The sequence below is a fragment of the Pelodiscus sinensis genome, chromosome 2 (assembly GCF_049634645.1).
Source record: "Pelodiscus sinensis isolate JC-2024 chromosome 2, ASM4963464v1, whole genome shotgun sequence".
In the NCBI taxonomy this organism is placed as follows: Eukaryota; Metazoa; Chordata; order Testudines; family Trionychidae; genus Pelodiscus; species Pelodiscus sinensis.
The window spans coordinates 221,200,845-221,218,229 of NC_134712.1; the positions used below are offsets into that span (position 1 = coordinate 221,200,845).

Below are 17,385 nucleotides of genomic sequence, written 5' to 3' on the forward strand. Positions count from 1 at the left end.
GTGAAGGCTAGGACTATAACAGAGTTTAAAGAGAAGCAAGATGATTTCATGGAGGTTAGGTCCATAAAAGGCTATTAGCCAGGGGATAGAAATGGTATCCCTGGCCTCTATTTGTCAGAGGCTGGAGAAGGATGGCAGGAGACAAATCACTTAATCATTGTCTTCGGTCCACCCTCTCTGGGGCACCTGGTGCTGGCCACTGTCGGTAGACAGGCTACTGGGCTAGATGGACCGTTGGTCTGACCCAGTACAGCCGTTCTTATGTTCTTATGACCCCCTCCCCATGCTTGTCGCACACTGGGGTGCTAGAGCCCCACATGCCGTACTCCTCTCTCACTTTCCCAGCAGTTTCGAAGCATCGCAAATCCACTGACTCACACTCCATTCCCACTCTCCCTGCTCCCTTCCAGAGCTTGAATAGCTGCAAGAAGCTGATTTGCAGCATTCAAGCTCTGGCAGGGTGGGGGAGAAGGTGGGATGGCGTGCAAATCAGTGGATTTGTCCCAGTGCGCAAGAGATATGTGGGGGAGGAGGACAGGTATGGAGTGCGCAGGCTGTAGGTGGAACCCTAGTGGGCCACACGTGATCCACGGGCCACAGGTTGACCACCACCACTGCAAGTAGACAGTGTGTGAAAAACAGCAACAATATCCAAATGAATGATGATTCAGCATGTGTCTAGAATTGGGAACTTCATAGGGGTTCGTGCTTTGGTTTGGTTTCTGGCTTTTGTTCTCTTAGGAAGAAGAGGACTGAGGATTATAGGCCTTGAGGGGTATGTAAGTTTTGAAAGGGGATATAAAGTATATTTCATATCAAATTTTCTACAGAAGCTGTCCTGTATTTTCCATATGTTTTAACTCTGTACACAAACCTAAGTGCTTATGCTTCCAGCTACTTGCTTACAGGCACCAATTAAGTAATTAGAGTGCAAGTACTCAGATTCCTGTCTATGATAGGTTTTCTTACACCATGTATCACTGCAGGATGGAAGCCACATCCTGTTTTTTGGGTCCCAGTTATTTTTCCAAAAGAGAGGATCAAGCCTGTGACAACCTGAAAATGTATCTCTTAAGGGGGTTAGCAGTCATGTTGCAGGATTAAAAATCATTTTTATCAGACACTATCTTAAGTAATATTACTATTGTTAATAATTATCTGCGGGATCTGTGGGCATGACAGACTGTTTCATGGGGATTCTGGAAAATTTGAATATCTGGTTTCATGCAAGTGCCCCCTGGGCATTTATTGTGACAGACTCAGAAATAATAGGATTATGGCTAACCAATCTGCCCTGTTCACCTCTGCTAATGACAGAATGCTGCAAGGTTCATGTATAGTGCCAGGTCCATCATTTTTATCTATGTATATCCACACTCTGTTTTTTATTTTGACAGAAGGAGCCAGGCTTAACCCCCCCCCCAAAAAAAACCAAAATTCCAAAAGAAATGAAAGCTCCAGGCATCAGCAGCTCATTTCAAACACATTCCCCCTTGCTTTCATTTTGCAAGTGCTTCTCTTGGACTAAACATTGTGGGAGAATGTATCCTTCACTGCTGGCAGGAGATCTACACAAACCAAGCCCAGATTAGCTTAATCTTGGCAGGGTTTCCTAACCTGAACCTTTGGAAGTCGAGCAGGTATCAGAACATCCACAGCACATTGCCTTGGCAGCATCTGCCTACTACCCAATCAGAGTGGCTTTGTGGTAAAAATAAATCTTATCCACTTAATGAGATATCACTGCCTCAGAGATAAAAACAGAGATCCTCCGTCAGGAGTAGTTCACATGACAGCAGAAGTCAGCCTGAAAATAATAACTAGTTGAGTTAATTGGCAATCACACCGTAAGCGTTAGTGAAGTATTCGTAGTACTCTCAGCAAGCACGAGTCTGCCTAGGCATGTCTAGAAGCTTGTTTAGAGAGGAGAAAAAAGAAGCTCTTCAGTGCAGTTACTTCACAAGGAATCTGGCCAGGGCAGGACAGGATTTCACATGACATCCCAGCCCAACCTTCTTTGGGGCTCTCTTCGCTGCTCTTTCAAGCAGGCGCCAGCTGCTTGCTTGCTGATTGCTTCGGCAACTTTTGCTTGCATCTGGTGGCAGCATATGTACTTGTCCCAGCAAAGCTCAGTCACTCAGGCCAAGGTGAGCTCTTCAAGTACACTAGCTACATTTATCTTCTAGTGCACTCCACACATTGTATAGCAATTAATATTTGTTACTGTTAATGTGTTTATTTTAGTGTATAATACGTGTGTGTGCGAGCGTGTGTGTGTGTGTGTGTGTGTGTGTAAACGAAAAGCTTTTTGCATATGAAAGAAGCAGCCACAACCTTATTTTTCCCACATATATATTATAGCAACTATAATATATCCTAACAACATCTGGGGATGCAACAGTACCCTTAGATTCCATTGCAGAATGGCTCATAAAAACATGTTACTCACACCAACCAGATGGCTGTGACCCATCTGCATGATGCAGGATTGGCAACACAGCCTGCCTAAGCATAGGTGTGTAGTTCTCTATTATTTTCTCCTCCCATCAGCTCAGCCAACATATTTGACCAAGCTAATCCATTCATCCAGTGTCTGAAGCCACTCATTTCTCTTCTGTCCTAATCCTACTGAAGTAAGAGTGCTTGCAGGAAATCATATGGAAGCTTGATCAGCCTTCAGATAAAAATTAACCTTAAATCCAAGTCCTACAGAAATGGTCATTATAATGTAAGACATGTAGTATTGTCTATGCTTCTAATTTGTAAATGTTATGGTCTGCTTTGCACTATACACCTAATATCTGGAATACTGACAATGACCAGAATAAATAATAGAACATTGAATATGAAACTAACAACCAAATATTTTTTTCACATTTCCCTTCTGCTTTGGACTTAAGTGTTCTAAGCCTGTCAAAACAGTACATTTATGACTTTGCAGTAAATCTGCTTCAGAAATGTACCTGGTTTCAGCCTTTGTCCGCATTTCAAATTTAACTGCCTTTTTAGTACTCTTTTCTCGGCTCCTTTTACATTTTGCATTTATTTAATGTTAAAAAAATTCTAATCCAATACTTTTGAGTGAAGTCTGCAGTATTAAGATGTGAAGTAACTTCCAGCTAACAAATAAATTAAGTGATGAGACCATTTTTGTCTGCACATTTTGCAAACAAATGGCATTCCAACAGTATGTTTCTATAATAAGCCATCTAGTTTCAGAACCATCTTCTGCGGGAAAATATCTGAAATATAGTCTAAAATATATTTGAGTATCTGCTTTAGAAGTTTTGCCTAAATGAGTTAATGAGCTGGTTGAGAGCTCATTCAGCATTTTCATAGTCCTTTATTGGTAAAAGGCTCCTTGGTGACAGCTCTGATGGTTTCTTAAATAAAAATGCCATCACAGGGAAAATGTGCTTTCTCTTTCTCTCTCTCTCTTTTCATATAGCAAGCAACCAGTAAACGCAATACTTTCTCACAAGGTGAATCCTGCAAAATAATAAGATATGAAAATATTTCCTCCCTGTTTTTCTCCCTGGTAGATGTCCGTAGAAGAACAATTTATGAATACCACAGGGTGGAGTTACAGATGTCAAAGATTACCAATCTGTCAGCTGTTGAGATGATACCTCTACCTAGTAAGTAAAATTTAATATAGACAGGTACAAAATAGCTGGAAAATGCAGAGTTCCAAAATATTTACCATATATTTTTCTAGAGCCTCAGGTAGAGATTAATAAGACTGGGACTTTCTAGCTGGGAAAAGAGACAACAAAGAAGAGATACGACTGAGCTCTGTAAAATCAAAACTGGTGTAGAGAAAGTAGATAAGGAAGTGTTATTTATTCCTTCTTATAACACGAGAACAAGGAGTTGCCAAATGAAATTAATAGGTAGTGGTATTAAAACAAACAAAAGGAAGTATTTCTTCACACAATGCATGATTAGCATGTGGAATTCTTTGCCACAGGAAGTTGTGAAGACTACAACTCTAACAGGGTTCAAAAAAAGAACTAGGTAAATTCATGAAGAATAGGTCCATTGATTAGCCAGGATGGGCAAGGATAGTGTCCCTACCCCCTATTTACCAGAATCTGGGAATGAGTAAAAGGGAATGGATCACTTGGTTATCTGTTCTATTCATTTCCTGTAAGGCACCTGGCATAGGCCACTGTCAGAAGACAGAATACTGGGCTAGATGGGCCTTTGGTCGGACCTAGTATGGCCTTCTTACATTCTTATGTAGGTAATTTAACAGATCGAAGGTTTATAATAACTGCTAGTAAGTCTTCAGTGATAGCCGTACTAAATAATTTTCTAGTGAGTACCTATATATCTATTAAGTGTTGTTTATGAAGAAAGGGAGCAAGTTTCAGGTTTACCGGTCAAACACAAAAACTAATGTGTGCTGGGCAGCCCATCTTAAAGGAATGCATACGCAAGTTTTGCAATTCATTCATCTTCTTTGCTCAAGGTAAATCTACATAGTTTAGAAATCTTAGCATTTAAATTACCAGCTGCACAACTATGATACATTGAAAATATCTACCATGCTTTCCCCCTAATCCAGTTATATTTCTTACACATTTTCCTTCCAATCTTCTTATCTGCACATGTCTAAATACTAGCCATACCCAGAAATGTAAGAATCATAAGGAAAGAGTTTAAGTAAATAGCTTAATATATAAAAGTAAGATAAAAAATTAGCAACTTTTAGTGAAAAAAGGTTTTTGGAAATGGGATTAAATTTACAAGTGGAAAACAAATTAAATCCTGAAAATTAAAAGTACATCTTTCTGTACAGTATGTGCTAACAGGCCATCTTTAATATGTCATGCTTGCACATCTGTGAGCCTATTGAGGACTTAAATATATTTTTGGAGAGAATTTATTCTTGCTTTGTACACATAGTAACAGTTGTCTGTAAGATTAATGGATGTATTAATTTTTATTTATTTATCCATCTCCCAGCCTGTCTCCAGTTTAGCAGCTGTGATCCCTGTGTCACTGCCCATATTGGCTTCAACTGTAGCTGGTGTAATAAACTCCAAAGGTAAAGAGCCTTGTTTCTTTGGCCTTTGATATACAGCCATGCTCAAAATGTATTTTTAAAAATTTCATTTTATTTGATGCAGTATATAGGACTTGCTCTTTAGGGAATGTATTTGCTGAGGAAAGACAAGGGGATGCTTTTGGCATTGTAATTCACAGTATCATTCTAAAATAATGGTGTTCACCACTAAGAACTTCAGCAGCTCCCATTATCAGAAACACGTCACTACCCCATTTAACTTTATTAAAAAAAAAAAAAAAGGCTAGGGAGAAAGGGCCCAAGGACTGTCAGAACAAGAATATGTTTCTCAGAGTGCCTGTTAAAATAATTATTTCCATTTTCTTATCTGAAGCTCTAATGATCTTTGGTTTAAAGTGGCAGTTAGAAACCATAATTAAATTTATATTTGCTCCTTGTATATCACCAGAAAGAATCAGAAAGAAATGTCACTGCATGCAGAGGCCAAGGTGCAAGGATGTAAATGTAGCTATAAAAACCTGCTTGTTCCCCACCAAGAAGAGACTGACACAACCAGGAGGGTTTTTTTAAAGAGTCCTTGAGCCTCTCATCATGCTTAGTGAACATTTTGGATCTTGTCATCTCCTCACTGCTGCATTCACTGTGACACTCATGTCAGCTGCAGGAAGAATTTTGAAGCTTTAGGAATAGCTGAAGTGTGAAGAGCAAAATGATAACTCTGCGATTGTGGCTTTTTTAAAGTTCTTGATTTGCTCTCTTTGGTGGCTTGAATTTATTTAACCGCAGTTCAGCTATTTTAAAATACAGTATAGTTATGGATGTGAATTATTTGTGTTTTCCTTTTCAACCCTAGAGATTAAGTACACGAGTCTTGTTTATAAAGTGTAGGAAAAAAGACTATTAGCATTTTAAAAGTTTGCATTCGTTTAGCAGGGTGCTGAAAGACTGACAGGTAGTTGATGAAGGTGGTATGGAATTAAGAATTGGAGGTGTTTATATTCATACTTTCCTGAGCTGCTTAGCTGGAAATAGGTTTGTATCAAAACTTGTTGCAAATCAGCTTTGTCCATTTATTTTTCCAGAAAGATGATATTTTATCTACATAAGATTGTATCATGCAGCATGGCAAATGTTGTACAGAGTAGATATATATACCTGTATACCTGTACCAGGCTATTCCACAAAAAAGCTATGTGAGTGTCCCTTGCAAGTGTGCCCCAAGTGCTTGGTGTGAAGTTTACTCTCAGGATTTGTTCCTGCTCTCATTGAAGCCGGAGGCAAACACCAAACATGCATTGACTTTGGTAGGAGCAAAGGTAGCTAATAATTAACTCCAGTGGGGGGGTGCTTGCTTACAGTTCCCCAGCTGAACACTGTGGGGGTAAATGGCATCTGAGCTTTTCTTGTTACATGGCCATACTGCTTCAGTTTGTATTTCTTCACAGTTCGTCAGGAGGTCTTCATATAACCGAGCATATTGGATAATGATGTTGCAGACCTCTTCAGTAATGAAGTAGTCAAAGTAAGAGATGCTCCGGATTTGATGGAAGCATCTCATCTCTACTACTTGTATTTTCCATTCAAGTTGTGCCATAACAGTCCATGTCTCACACACATAAAAAAAAAAAAAAAAAAAAAACCCTGGAGATGACCAGTACATGTTGCAGTTTCAATTTGGATTCCAGGGAGATGTTCTTCTTCCTCCAAAGTGGCTTTAGCTTTGCCAATCCTGTTGTTGTTTGTGTAGTTCCTTCCAGAATTTCTCCCTTTGATCCTTTATCAGTGGTGACTGTTCCCAAATACTTGAATTGTTTCATGTGTCTCCAGCTCTTCACGATCCACCAACATGGTCCATGGATATCCACAGGTTTGCGGGGCTCTAGCAATATGCAAAACACTAAATTTTCATGATGTTCTGAGAATGTACTGGAGATAAACTTTTGTTTTAGAAAGTGGAGGAACAAACCAGGGGGTGTAGCCATTTTAGGCTTGATTCTGAGTCTGACCAACAGGAAAGAATTGGTAGTAAATCTGGTAGTGGAAGGTTATTTGGGTGAAAGGGACCATGAAATGATAAAATACATTGTTCTACGGAAAGAAAGGAGAGAGAGAAAGCAATGGAATAAGGACAAGGGAGTTCAAAAAACAAAAATTTTAACCAACACAGAGAACTGATAAGTAAGGTCTCATTGGAAGAAAATCTAAAAGAAAAAGGAATTCAGGAGACCTGGCAGTTTTCCAAGGAGACAACATTAAAGGCACAACTGAAAACTATTCCAAAGAAAAGGAAAGCTAGGAAGAATAGTAAGAGACCAATGTGCCTCTTTGATGAACTGAAAATTCAAAAAAACAATCTTACAAAAAGCAGAAGCATAGAAGAATGCTAAAGACAGATACAAACATGAAGAGACACAATAAAAACAAAAATAGCACAAAATGAGTTACACCTTGCAAGGGATGTAAAAGACAATAAGAAAAAGTTTTATATACATTAGGAGCAAAAAAAAAAAAAGTGATGAAAAGTGGAAGTCCTCTATTCAGCAGGGAAAGACAGCTAGTAATTGATTACATTAAGAATGATGGATATCAGTTTTGCTTCAGGCTTCACTAAAAGGGTTGTTTGTGATCAGATATTCATCTCAATATTTTCAATAAGAGGGGGATACAAGCCAAAATAGGGACAGCACAGATGAATATTTAGACAAGTGAGATGTATTTAAGTTAAAAAGGTCGTTTGAAATGTATTCTGTTGTACTTAAGAAACTATCTGAAGCAATCTGGGATCCCTTAGCAGTTAAAGAAGTGTAGGAGGATGGATGAGGTCCCAGAGGAGTGGAGAAGGTCAAATATTATATCTACCTCTAAAAAGAGGAACAAAGAGGGTCCTGGAAATTATGGATCAGTCAATGTAACTTTGATACTTAGAAAGATACTGGAACAAATTATTAATCAGTTTGTAAGCGCTTAGGCCGTGTCCAGACTCAGGGGTTTTTTCGGGAAAAGTAGCCTTTTCCCGAAAAAACTTCCCCTGCGTCCAGACTCAAGCCGCGTTCTTTCGAAATTATTTCGAAAGAACGCGGCTTTTCTTTCGATGGCGGTAAACCTCGTTTTACGAGGAAGAACGCCTTCCTTCGAAAGTTCCTCTTTCGAAGGAAGGCGTTCTTCAATGTAAAGAGGCCGTCTTCGAAAGAGAGCATCCAGACTCGCTGGGTGCTCTCTTTCGAAAAAGCGGATTTCTCTTTCGAAAGATCCACCTACAGTCTAGACGCGATCTTTCGAAAGAGGCTCTTTCGAAAGATGCTTTCGAAAGAGCCTCTTTCGAAAGAAGCCTGCAGTCTAGACATAGCCTTAGTAAATAATAGGGCTATAAGGAATAACCAGCATGGATTTATCTAGAACATGTAATTCTAAGCTAAGCTAATTTTCTTCTTTGAAAGGGTTACTGGGCTAGGGGATGGGGAGGAGCAATAGATCTGACATATTTTGATTTTACTAAGACTTTTGACACAGTTGCACATGACATTTTCATAAGCAAACTAGGGAAATTTCTAGCTAAAATTATTATAAGGTTTGTGCACAACTGGTTAAAAGATTGTAGTCGAAGGAGTAATTATCAATGGTTCATTGTCAAACTTGGAAGGCATTTTCAGTGGGTGCCCTCAGGGGTTAGTCCTGTGTCTGGTACTATTCGGTGATTTGAATAATGGAGTGTATGCATATAGAATTTGCTGAAGACACCAAGCTAGGAGGAGTTGCAAACACTTTGCAGGATAGAATTAGAATTCAAAAGTACCTTGTCAAACTAGAGAACTGATTTGTATTCAACAAGGTGAAAATCAGTAAAAAAAATTATTGCAAAGTACTTTGCTTAGTCTTAGTGTACACTATCAATTTATGTCCATATAACTACATCACTCATGGGTATTGATTTTCCATACCCACGAGCAATGTAGTTATATCAACCTAACCCCAGTGCAGTCAGTGCTATGTTGATGGGAGGACTTCTCCCATGAATATATGGACTACCTCTCAGGGAGGTGGAATACCTATGCTGACAGGAGACGTTCTTTCGATGGTGTTGGTAGCATCTTCAATAAGTGCTACCGCATCACAAGCTGCACCTTCGGGGTGCATCTACACTGCAGGGCTTAACTCGAAATAATTTACGCAAATTGAGCTACGTCATTTCAAAATAGGGAACGTCTACATAGCACTTATTTAGAAACAGAGTACTCTTCCTCCAACTTCCCTTGTTCCGCATACAATGAGGGTTACAGTCGTTGAAGTAAGAAGTCCTCCAGCTTGACAGTATTTTGACACTATTTCAAAATATCTGCCTGCTGTATAGACACAGACTGAGTTATTTCAGAATATCACTAGTTATTTCGAAATAGCGTTGCAGTGTAGACATACCCCTATAGAACTGTCAGTGAAGACAAACCCTTAAGAGGAAAAAATAAAATGCACAACTACAAAATGAGGAATTACTGCTGAAAAATATCAAGGACAATGTGGATCCCAAACTGAATATGCATCAACTGTGCAGTTATGAACAAAGCTATTGATATTCCAGGAGAGTTATATGTAAGACACGGAACTACTTGTCTTTCTATATTCAGCCATACTGGAGTACTGTGTCCAATTCTAGGTGCCACACTTCTAGGAAAATAAGGACAAATTAGATGAACAAAAATGATCAAAAGGTCTATAAAACACAGCCCCTAAGGAAAGATTGAAAAAAATGTCTTTGTTCCGTTTGGAGAAGGGAGGACTAGGACAGGGGGCAGGTGGTAACAGTCTTCAAGAATATAAATAGGAAGGTGATACATTGTTCTCTTTGTCCACTGTAGGATAAAGACGATAGGAAAAAATTCCTAACTGTAGGGGCAGTTAACCACTGAAATAAATTATCTAGGGGGGTTGTGGAATCTCTGTCATTGAACATTTTTAAGAACAGATTAGACAAATGAGGATGGTCTAAATGTTGAGTCTTGTCTCAGTGCTGGAACTGGAGGCATGCAACATCTTGCATTTTTTTATATCAGACTTTTAGAACAGATTCTCCAACAGGAGTGATGATCTAGAGCTGGGGTCAAAGTGCCAAGCCCAACAGTCAGATGTAGAACAGAGTCCTGAGTCAAGTGAGGGGTCAGTTGTAGGAGCAGGCACCAGGAGTCTGGCAGGGAAGAGATGGGGGACAGGGATAAGAAGGGCAGATTTGGAGGCAGGAGATTGGCAAAAAAGAAAGGGTCAGTAGTGGCAGCCAGCCAGGGAATTCACCTAGTTGCTCAGACAATTACGTGGGTCTCTTTCTGGTTTTAGTAGTCCATTCCAACCAACTGATGAAACTGGACATCTCACCTAAATCAAGAGCTTTGTTGATGGGGCCTTTTGTGAGCTAGAGTTTCACAAGTGACCACCTTGACTGGTTTAGGTGAAATGCTGGATGTCATCCAGCCCTACCTGGGGACCCACAGGCCTGGTTTTGAGGCCCTTGATCTCTCCACCCTCTTCCCATGATCTACAAGAGGGACACCCCTCCTACCCAACAAAGCTACCCCTTCTAGCATTACTCTGCAGTTACCCTGTCTCCTGCTTCAGTCATATGTGTTACCTAGCAAAAGCATTGCCTTGGAAACATATGTTCCCTAGGTTTCTTCTTACTTGTGGAATTGTATTAGAAATAAGTGCTGCTAGTAGTAAATTAAAGACACATGGTTACCCATTTTTAGATCTTTTTCTTCTGTTAAAAGAGCTTTAGGAAAGTCTTTGATTACAGCAGTGGAATAGAGTGCTGATATTACAGTGGGCTTTAAAATTAAAGTGGGCCATGTTGTTTCTTGCCTTACCAAAAATGAAGTTCTGTCTTTCACAGAAACTTGTAAGACTTCTATTACCATGGAATCTGAGTCCTTACAATCTGCAATATATTTATCCAAATTATTCCCTTTAGAGACAGAAAAGTATTGACTCTGTTTTACAGATGGGGAACTGAGGCATGGAGAGGTTTATTGACTTGCCTAATGTCACACAGGAAGTCTTTGAGGGTATGGCTACACTAGCCACCCTAGTTCGAACTAGGGTGGCTAATGTAGTCATTCGAACTTACAAATGAAGCTCGGGATTTAAATATCCAGGGCTTCATTTGCATGTTCCTGGGCGCTGCCGTTTTTAAATGCCCAGCAACTCAAACTACCTGCCTGCGGCTACGTGCAGCACAGGCTAGGTAGTTCAAATTAACACTCTTAATTCGAACTACCTTTACTCCTCCTTGCAGAAGCCGCGGGCAGGTAGTTTGAGCTACCGGGCATTTAAAAATGGCGGGGCCTGGGAACATGCAAATGAAGCCCGGGATATTTAAATCCCGGGCTTCATTTGTAAGTTCGAATGACTACATTAGCCACCCTAATTTGAACTAGGGTGGCTAGTGTAGCCATACCCTCAAAGACTTCCTGTGTGACATTAGGCAAGTCAATAAACCTCTCCATGCCTCAGTTCCCCATCTGTAAAACAGAGTCAATACTTTTCTGTCTCTAAAGGGAATAATTTGGATGCAGCGACAGGACACACACATGAGGCATGCCATTCCCCTCCATAAGTGGATGGGCATCGTCCTCTGGAAGCTCTTCATGCTGGATAGCTACCAATCCGTGGCGAACCAGTTCGGCGTGGGGAAATCCACCGTCAGAGCAGTGCTCATGCAGGTAAGGCAGTCTCCAGCCACTGAGCCGGGGCAGGGGGAGGAGAAGATGGGCTGCCCCAGGGAAAATGCGGGGAGGTGATGAAAGTCCCCTCCATGGGAGGGTTTGTTCTGTTCCAGCCACACTACGGACTGCCCACTGTGTCTAGGATTGCAGGGAGTGTTGCTCCTGGGGAGTGAGGGTGCGGGGCATTGGCAGGGAAGGAACACTCTCGGCTACCCTGGTACCACAGTGACTCTCAGTTTTGTGTCTCTCTCTGCAGGTGGTCAAGGCCATCAACAGAGTGCTGCTCCGCAGAGTCCACCTCATGGATTTGGATGCGGTGATCGAGGGGTTTGGCACTCTGGTCTTCCCCAACTGTGAGGGCGGAGGGGGGAAATCGAGGGGATGCACATCTGTGCCCTGGAACACCAGGCCTCCCACTACATTAACTGGAAAGGGTAGTTCTCTGTGATCCTGCAGGCCGTGTCTGACCACCAGGGCCGCTTCCTGGACATCAACGTGAGCTGGTCCGGCAAAGCACACAATGCAACTCCTCCATGTGCCGGAGGCTGCACACCGGGACATTCTTCCCCGACTGCCACATCAGGGTCAGGTACGTGGACATGCCCGTGTGCCTGGTGGGGGATGCGGCCTACCCACTACAACCCTGGCTAATGAAGCCCTACATGAGACACCTGACCCCCTCACAACAGGCCTTTAATGCCAGGATAAGCAGGGAGGGGGCCTTCAACCATCTGAAGGCCAGATTCAGATGCCTCCTCACCCACCTCGACCTCTCTGAGAGGAATATTCCACATGTGGTGGCAGCATGTTGCGTGCTGCACAATTTCCGTGAGCAAAAGGGGGAGGCTTTCCTGTCAGCCTGGATGGCAGAGGCCAACCACCTGGCTGGCCCGTACTCGAAGCCCCGCATGGCAGCCATACAGGAGGCCAATCGGGGGGCTGTCAATATCTGGGAGGTCCTGTGGGAGAGCTTCCACACAGAGCAGGACTGAAGTCTCCCTGGCGTGCCCCACTGGGGCCTTATTCCACCCTCACATCTTTCCACTTACCCCACCCTAGTCCCCCTTCCTCTTGTAAACAATAAAGGACATGTTTTTTCAAAAATGTCAATTCTGTTTATTTAACAAAACTGGAGGGGGGTTGAAACTCTGGGGAGACTGTAGAAAGGAGGTGGGAGAGGGGAAGAGAGAGGGTGGGAGAGGGGAGGAGGAAACTGGGAGGAGGGAGCTAGAAGGGGGAAGAAGGGGGAAGGGAAGCTCAAAGGTGGGGGTCTTGCCTGGCCAACTGATTCCCAGCACCATGGGTGCGGAGACCTCAGCGTCCCCGGGGGGATGGGGAAGGAGGGTGTTTAGGGTGAGGTGGGACAGGGAGCAGGAGTGGGAGGAGGAGCAGGAACTGGGAGGGGCAGCAGGCTCTACACCAGGGCCTGCAGGTGTTCGCGATGGCATGGCCCTGGGCAAGCTGCTCCCGCCGGAACTGCAGGTCCTCCTGTATCCAGTTCTGGATGGTGTGGTGCAGGACTCTCAGGGCCCCCAGGTACTAGTCCTGGTACTCCTGCCATGTGGCGGTAGTCCTGACAAGCCCACAGGTGTGGGAGGCTGTCCTGGGTGGGGTGGTGTGCACGAGAAGCTGGTGCGGCTATGGGGCAAGAAGAGGAGTGGTTAGTTCTCCCTGGGGACACAGTGGATGAAGCTGGAGCCACCTGCCCAAGGGTGGCACGGCACATGACCGCACATGCATGGGTTGTGGCGTGATCCGTGGTAGGCAAGGCCCACGCATGCGGTCCTTGGTCTCCCCCGCCCTGGGTAGGAGATGGTGATGGCATTTACCTGGTGTGGGCCCCCGGATGACTCTGCTGACTCCGGTGCTGGGACAGCTGAGGGGTCCCGGTGGCATGGCACTCTCCACTCTGGCCCCTCCGCCGCGCCTAGGTCAGGCCCCTCCAGTCCCGGCTCGCTGCCCATCAGGGTGGTGCGTATCATCCCGCCCCCCAGGATGTGGTCGAAGGTGTGGAAGTAGGGGCAGGTGTCGGCCCCTGCTGCAGAGCTGCCCCTCATGGCCCTGGTGTACGCCTGCCACAGTTCCTTGATTTTGAGGCACACCTGCTGCTGGGTGCACCTGTGCCCCTTCCTGGCCATGGTGGCTACTATGCAGCTGTAGACGGCTGCATTCCTCCACTTGGTGTGGAGATCCTGGACATTGGAGGCCTCCCCCCAAACCTCAATGAGGTCCATGATCTCCGCACCAGTTCAGGAGGGTGTGCACTGTCTACAGTCCCTGGTTGGCCCCTGGGTGCTGGGGGACAGGGTGGGGGACGGCTGGCTGCCACTGGATGCCCGGTTCATGGTCTGGCCACTGGGTCAGGGGCTGTCACTGCTAATGTGTGCAGGCAGTCCTGTAGCTGGCACGTGCTCAGTGGCCAGACTTTACCCCTTTAAGGCTGGGAGAGAGGAGAGGAGTTTTCCTTGTTGTGCCCAGAGTGGCCACCAGGGCACCCTGGGAAGGGCTGGAGGTCCCCTAATTGGAAATAAGCATCTACACAGCACTTATTTCAAATTAGCTATTTTGAATTTGGCATTATTCCTCGTAGAATTAGGTTTAACTAATTCAAATTAAGCACCCCTGTAAAGACGCTATTAAAGTTAATTCGAAATAATGGCTGTTATTTCGAATTAACTTTGCTGTGTAGACATACCCTGTGTTTTAGGTGTGCGCTGCTTAGCACAAAGCTAAAAGTCAGAAAGGTTTCTCAGAAGGGTCCCAGTAACCTCACTTAAAGTCTGGATATTTCTGAGTTTTCTTTATTACAATCACAGCTTCTGTCTAAACAGTTAATAAAGAAACACATTATTTTGCATTTCAGATTGATTAACTGGAGGGAAGAGAAAGCAAATTTGGGAAATTGCTCTTCTAAGGATAGTGAATTTAACTGCAATTTATTAGGTATTTTGTAACTACTCTTATAGTAGCTCCATGTTGACACACAAAATAATTTCTTTTTTGCTCTTACATTTAAATCTCTGGTTAAATCTGAAATCATTTTGAAACAAAATACAGGACTATGTAGCACTTTAAAGACTAACAAGATGGTTTATTAGATGATGAGCTTTCGTGGGCCAGACCCACTTCAGGAAGTGGGTCTGGCCCACGAAAGCTCATCATCTAATAAACCATCTTGTTAGTCTTTAAAGTGCTACGTAGTCCTGTATTTTGTTTCAGCTACACCAGACTAACACGGCTACATTGAAATCATTTTGTTTGCTTTTACTTCTTTTCAGTAGAAGTTTCAACTGTTGCAAATTTAATTTAAATCTGAGTTTTAGATCTGAAAATCTCTAACATTCAGGGTATTGGGGAGGGTTTTGTTTAGATTTAGGCCTATCTGTACCATTCATATTTCCATATAAGCTTTTGAGGGCAGGTTGTTGTAATATAAATAATAACCAGATGTGCCCATATTGCCTGCCCACCCACGTCCCATAAAATAATTAATAGAACAGAGCAGGAAGAGATATGTGATATTGACTTTATACAGACACAGAATTAGAAGAAATCTGGTCCTAATTGTGGATGCTGAGCTTTCTTCAAAATCGTTGGCAGTTTGTGTTGTGGGTTGTGGTGTTCCATCAGACTTCATAGAGCGTCTTACAGTATCTCCTTTAGTTGACCCTTCAAATAGTTATGAATGTCTGAATTATCATAGCTCCTTTTTTAAACACTTTTTTATATATATAATTTAGTGGACTTGTCTTTTTTCCTTTGTGCAAGTTAAATTTTTTACAGTGAGAATTAAATGTGGGAGATGTAGAATTGTATTCTGGGTATTTTTACTCCAGCCCCATTTTAAGTGAGAGGAATGGTCTAGTGTATGTGTGTGTGTATATATATATATATATATATATATATATATATATATATATATATATATATATATATATATATATATATATATATATATATAAAAAATCAGGTACAAGATCTTATCCCCTGAGCAACAAAGAAAGAAAATGAAGAATTTGTACCAATTAAGTAAACTACAAGAGGCAGCATACATAACCCAAGGAATGTAGTTGATTCATATACAAATGACAAGGAAATGTATTCTGAAGTTCTTTACAAGGGCTAGAGATTTCAAACAACATGTGTCCTCCAAACACTAGCGTGTTCTAGCAGCATGCAGAGAATTTTGTGAAAGTGAGATCTAATTTGCTGATCATTTTGCTGTTTCAGGCAAAGAAAAGTAAGGAAAAAATGTCCACATTCTCTCTCTCTCTATAATTAGCATTCCAGTTACAAAGTTTCTTTTGTAAGTGATGCTGGAGTGGCTTTATGTGAAAACGAACAAACAAGCAGAGTTCTAACATCACAGTAGAATGTGTCAGTCTATTGAATCAGCTCAAATTTGTCCCTATGATAAACGGCAGATAATCTTAGTGCTGTTTTTTCCAGTTTGGGGACAGTTGCTGTCCAAATTATACCACAAACACATTGAAATTCATGATGTGTACATATAAGGAAAGAATTTGGCCCTTCTTCAGGGAGAGTGCTTTAATTTTCTCACACTGCTTTTTTCTCTTCTGTTTTAAAGATCGTTTTGTGATAGGGAGGGGTCTTTTTAATCAAGTGCAACAAAGGTGTCAAGAATGATAAGTTTTGTATGGGGAAATGTGTCTGCCTCTGATATGTTGCTGATAACTAGAACTGTATTTTATGGAGCAGAAAATTGTTCCACCACCGACTTCTTCGGTTCCCTTCCAAGATGCTTTTTTCTTAATATGACAAGCTAATCTGAACGCATGAACTGCATGAAACTGTAAGGAAATTAGCATTCAATAATTGAGAATTTGGTATGCATGGCAAACCTGATGGAGTAAAGCAAGTAAAGAAAGCAGCACAGCACTTTTAATGAATAAAGCATTTTCTCAAACTGGGGTGAACTTAGAGATGTTTGAGATGCAATGAAAGGAGCCTTGTAAAATCTAAGAACTAGGTCTCCCAAATGGGATGAAAATTGTGTCTTGAAGACAGTGTAGCTTGAGTGAAGTTAAAGGCTTTCATTTACCAATATCATCACTGAATAAACATGATTACGAGTCTATAAAGCATTTATGTTAAAAGTTAGCCTCTAGCCAGATGAGTTAGACTTTCATTGAGAGTTATATATTGATAATCTGCAGACAAATTAAACAGCTCTTCAAATACATAATATCGTAGAGCGGCTTTTAATAGCAGCTGGATTTTATGAAATAATTGTGGAATTGCTGTGTAATCAACAGGATACAAATGTTTAGTGAAAAACCAACTTATCAAATTATAGTTTAAGTATACCTCATGGCTGACCCATACAGAATTTTTTTTCAGGAAACACCCGGGCATTTTCTTACAGCCTTGGCATTTTATTTCCCTACATATTCCCTTCTACAATGTTTCTTTTCTTCCTCATACCTTCTTCTTCTTCATTCCCTTTAGGTTTTTCTGTTCACGGATGTTACCCATTTTCCAGCAGTTAGGAGTGGATATCTAAGCTGCTTGCACTGTTCTGTTACTGCTGTGGGAATTTTGCATCACTGCATGTACACAGAATTCATATCCCTTATAGATTTTTTTGCTTTCCCATGGAAAAATGACATCTGATAGGCAAGCCGA

General features: G+C 42.0%; 1 protein-coding gene across 3 annotated transcripts in view; it reads left to right on the forward strand.

Annotated features, from left to right (window-relative positions):
• Positions 1–17,385, forward strand: part of PLXDC2 (plexin domain containing 2) — a 412,966-nt gene that overhangs the window by 336,411 nt on the left and 59,170 nt on the right. For all 3 annotated transcript variants that reach the window (XM_075922487.1, XM_075922486.1, XM_075922488.1), the window contains exons 8-9: positions 3,543–3,638; positions 4,972–5,053. In XM_075922487.1, coding sequence (XP_075778602.1) covers positions 3,543–3,638; positions 4,972–5,053 — 178 coding nt within the window. The remainder of the gene's footprint in view (positions 1–3,542; positions 3,639–4,971; positions 5,054–17,385) is intronic.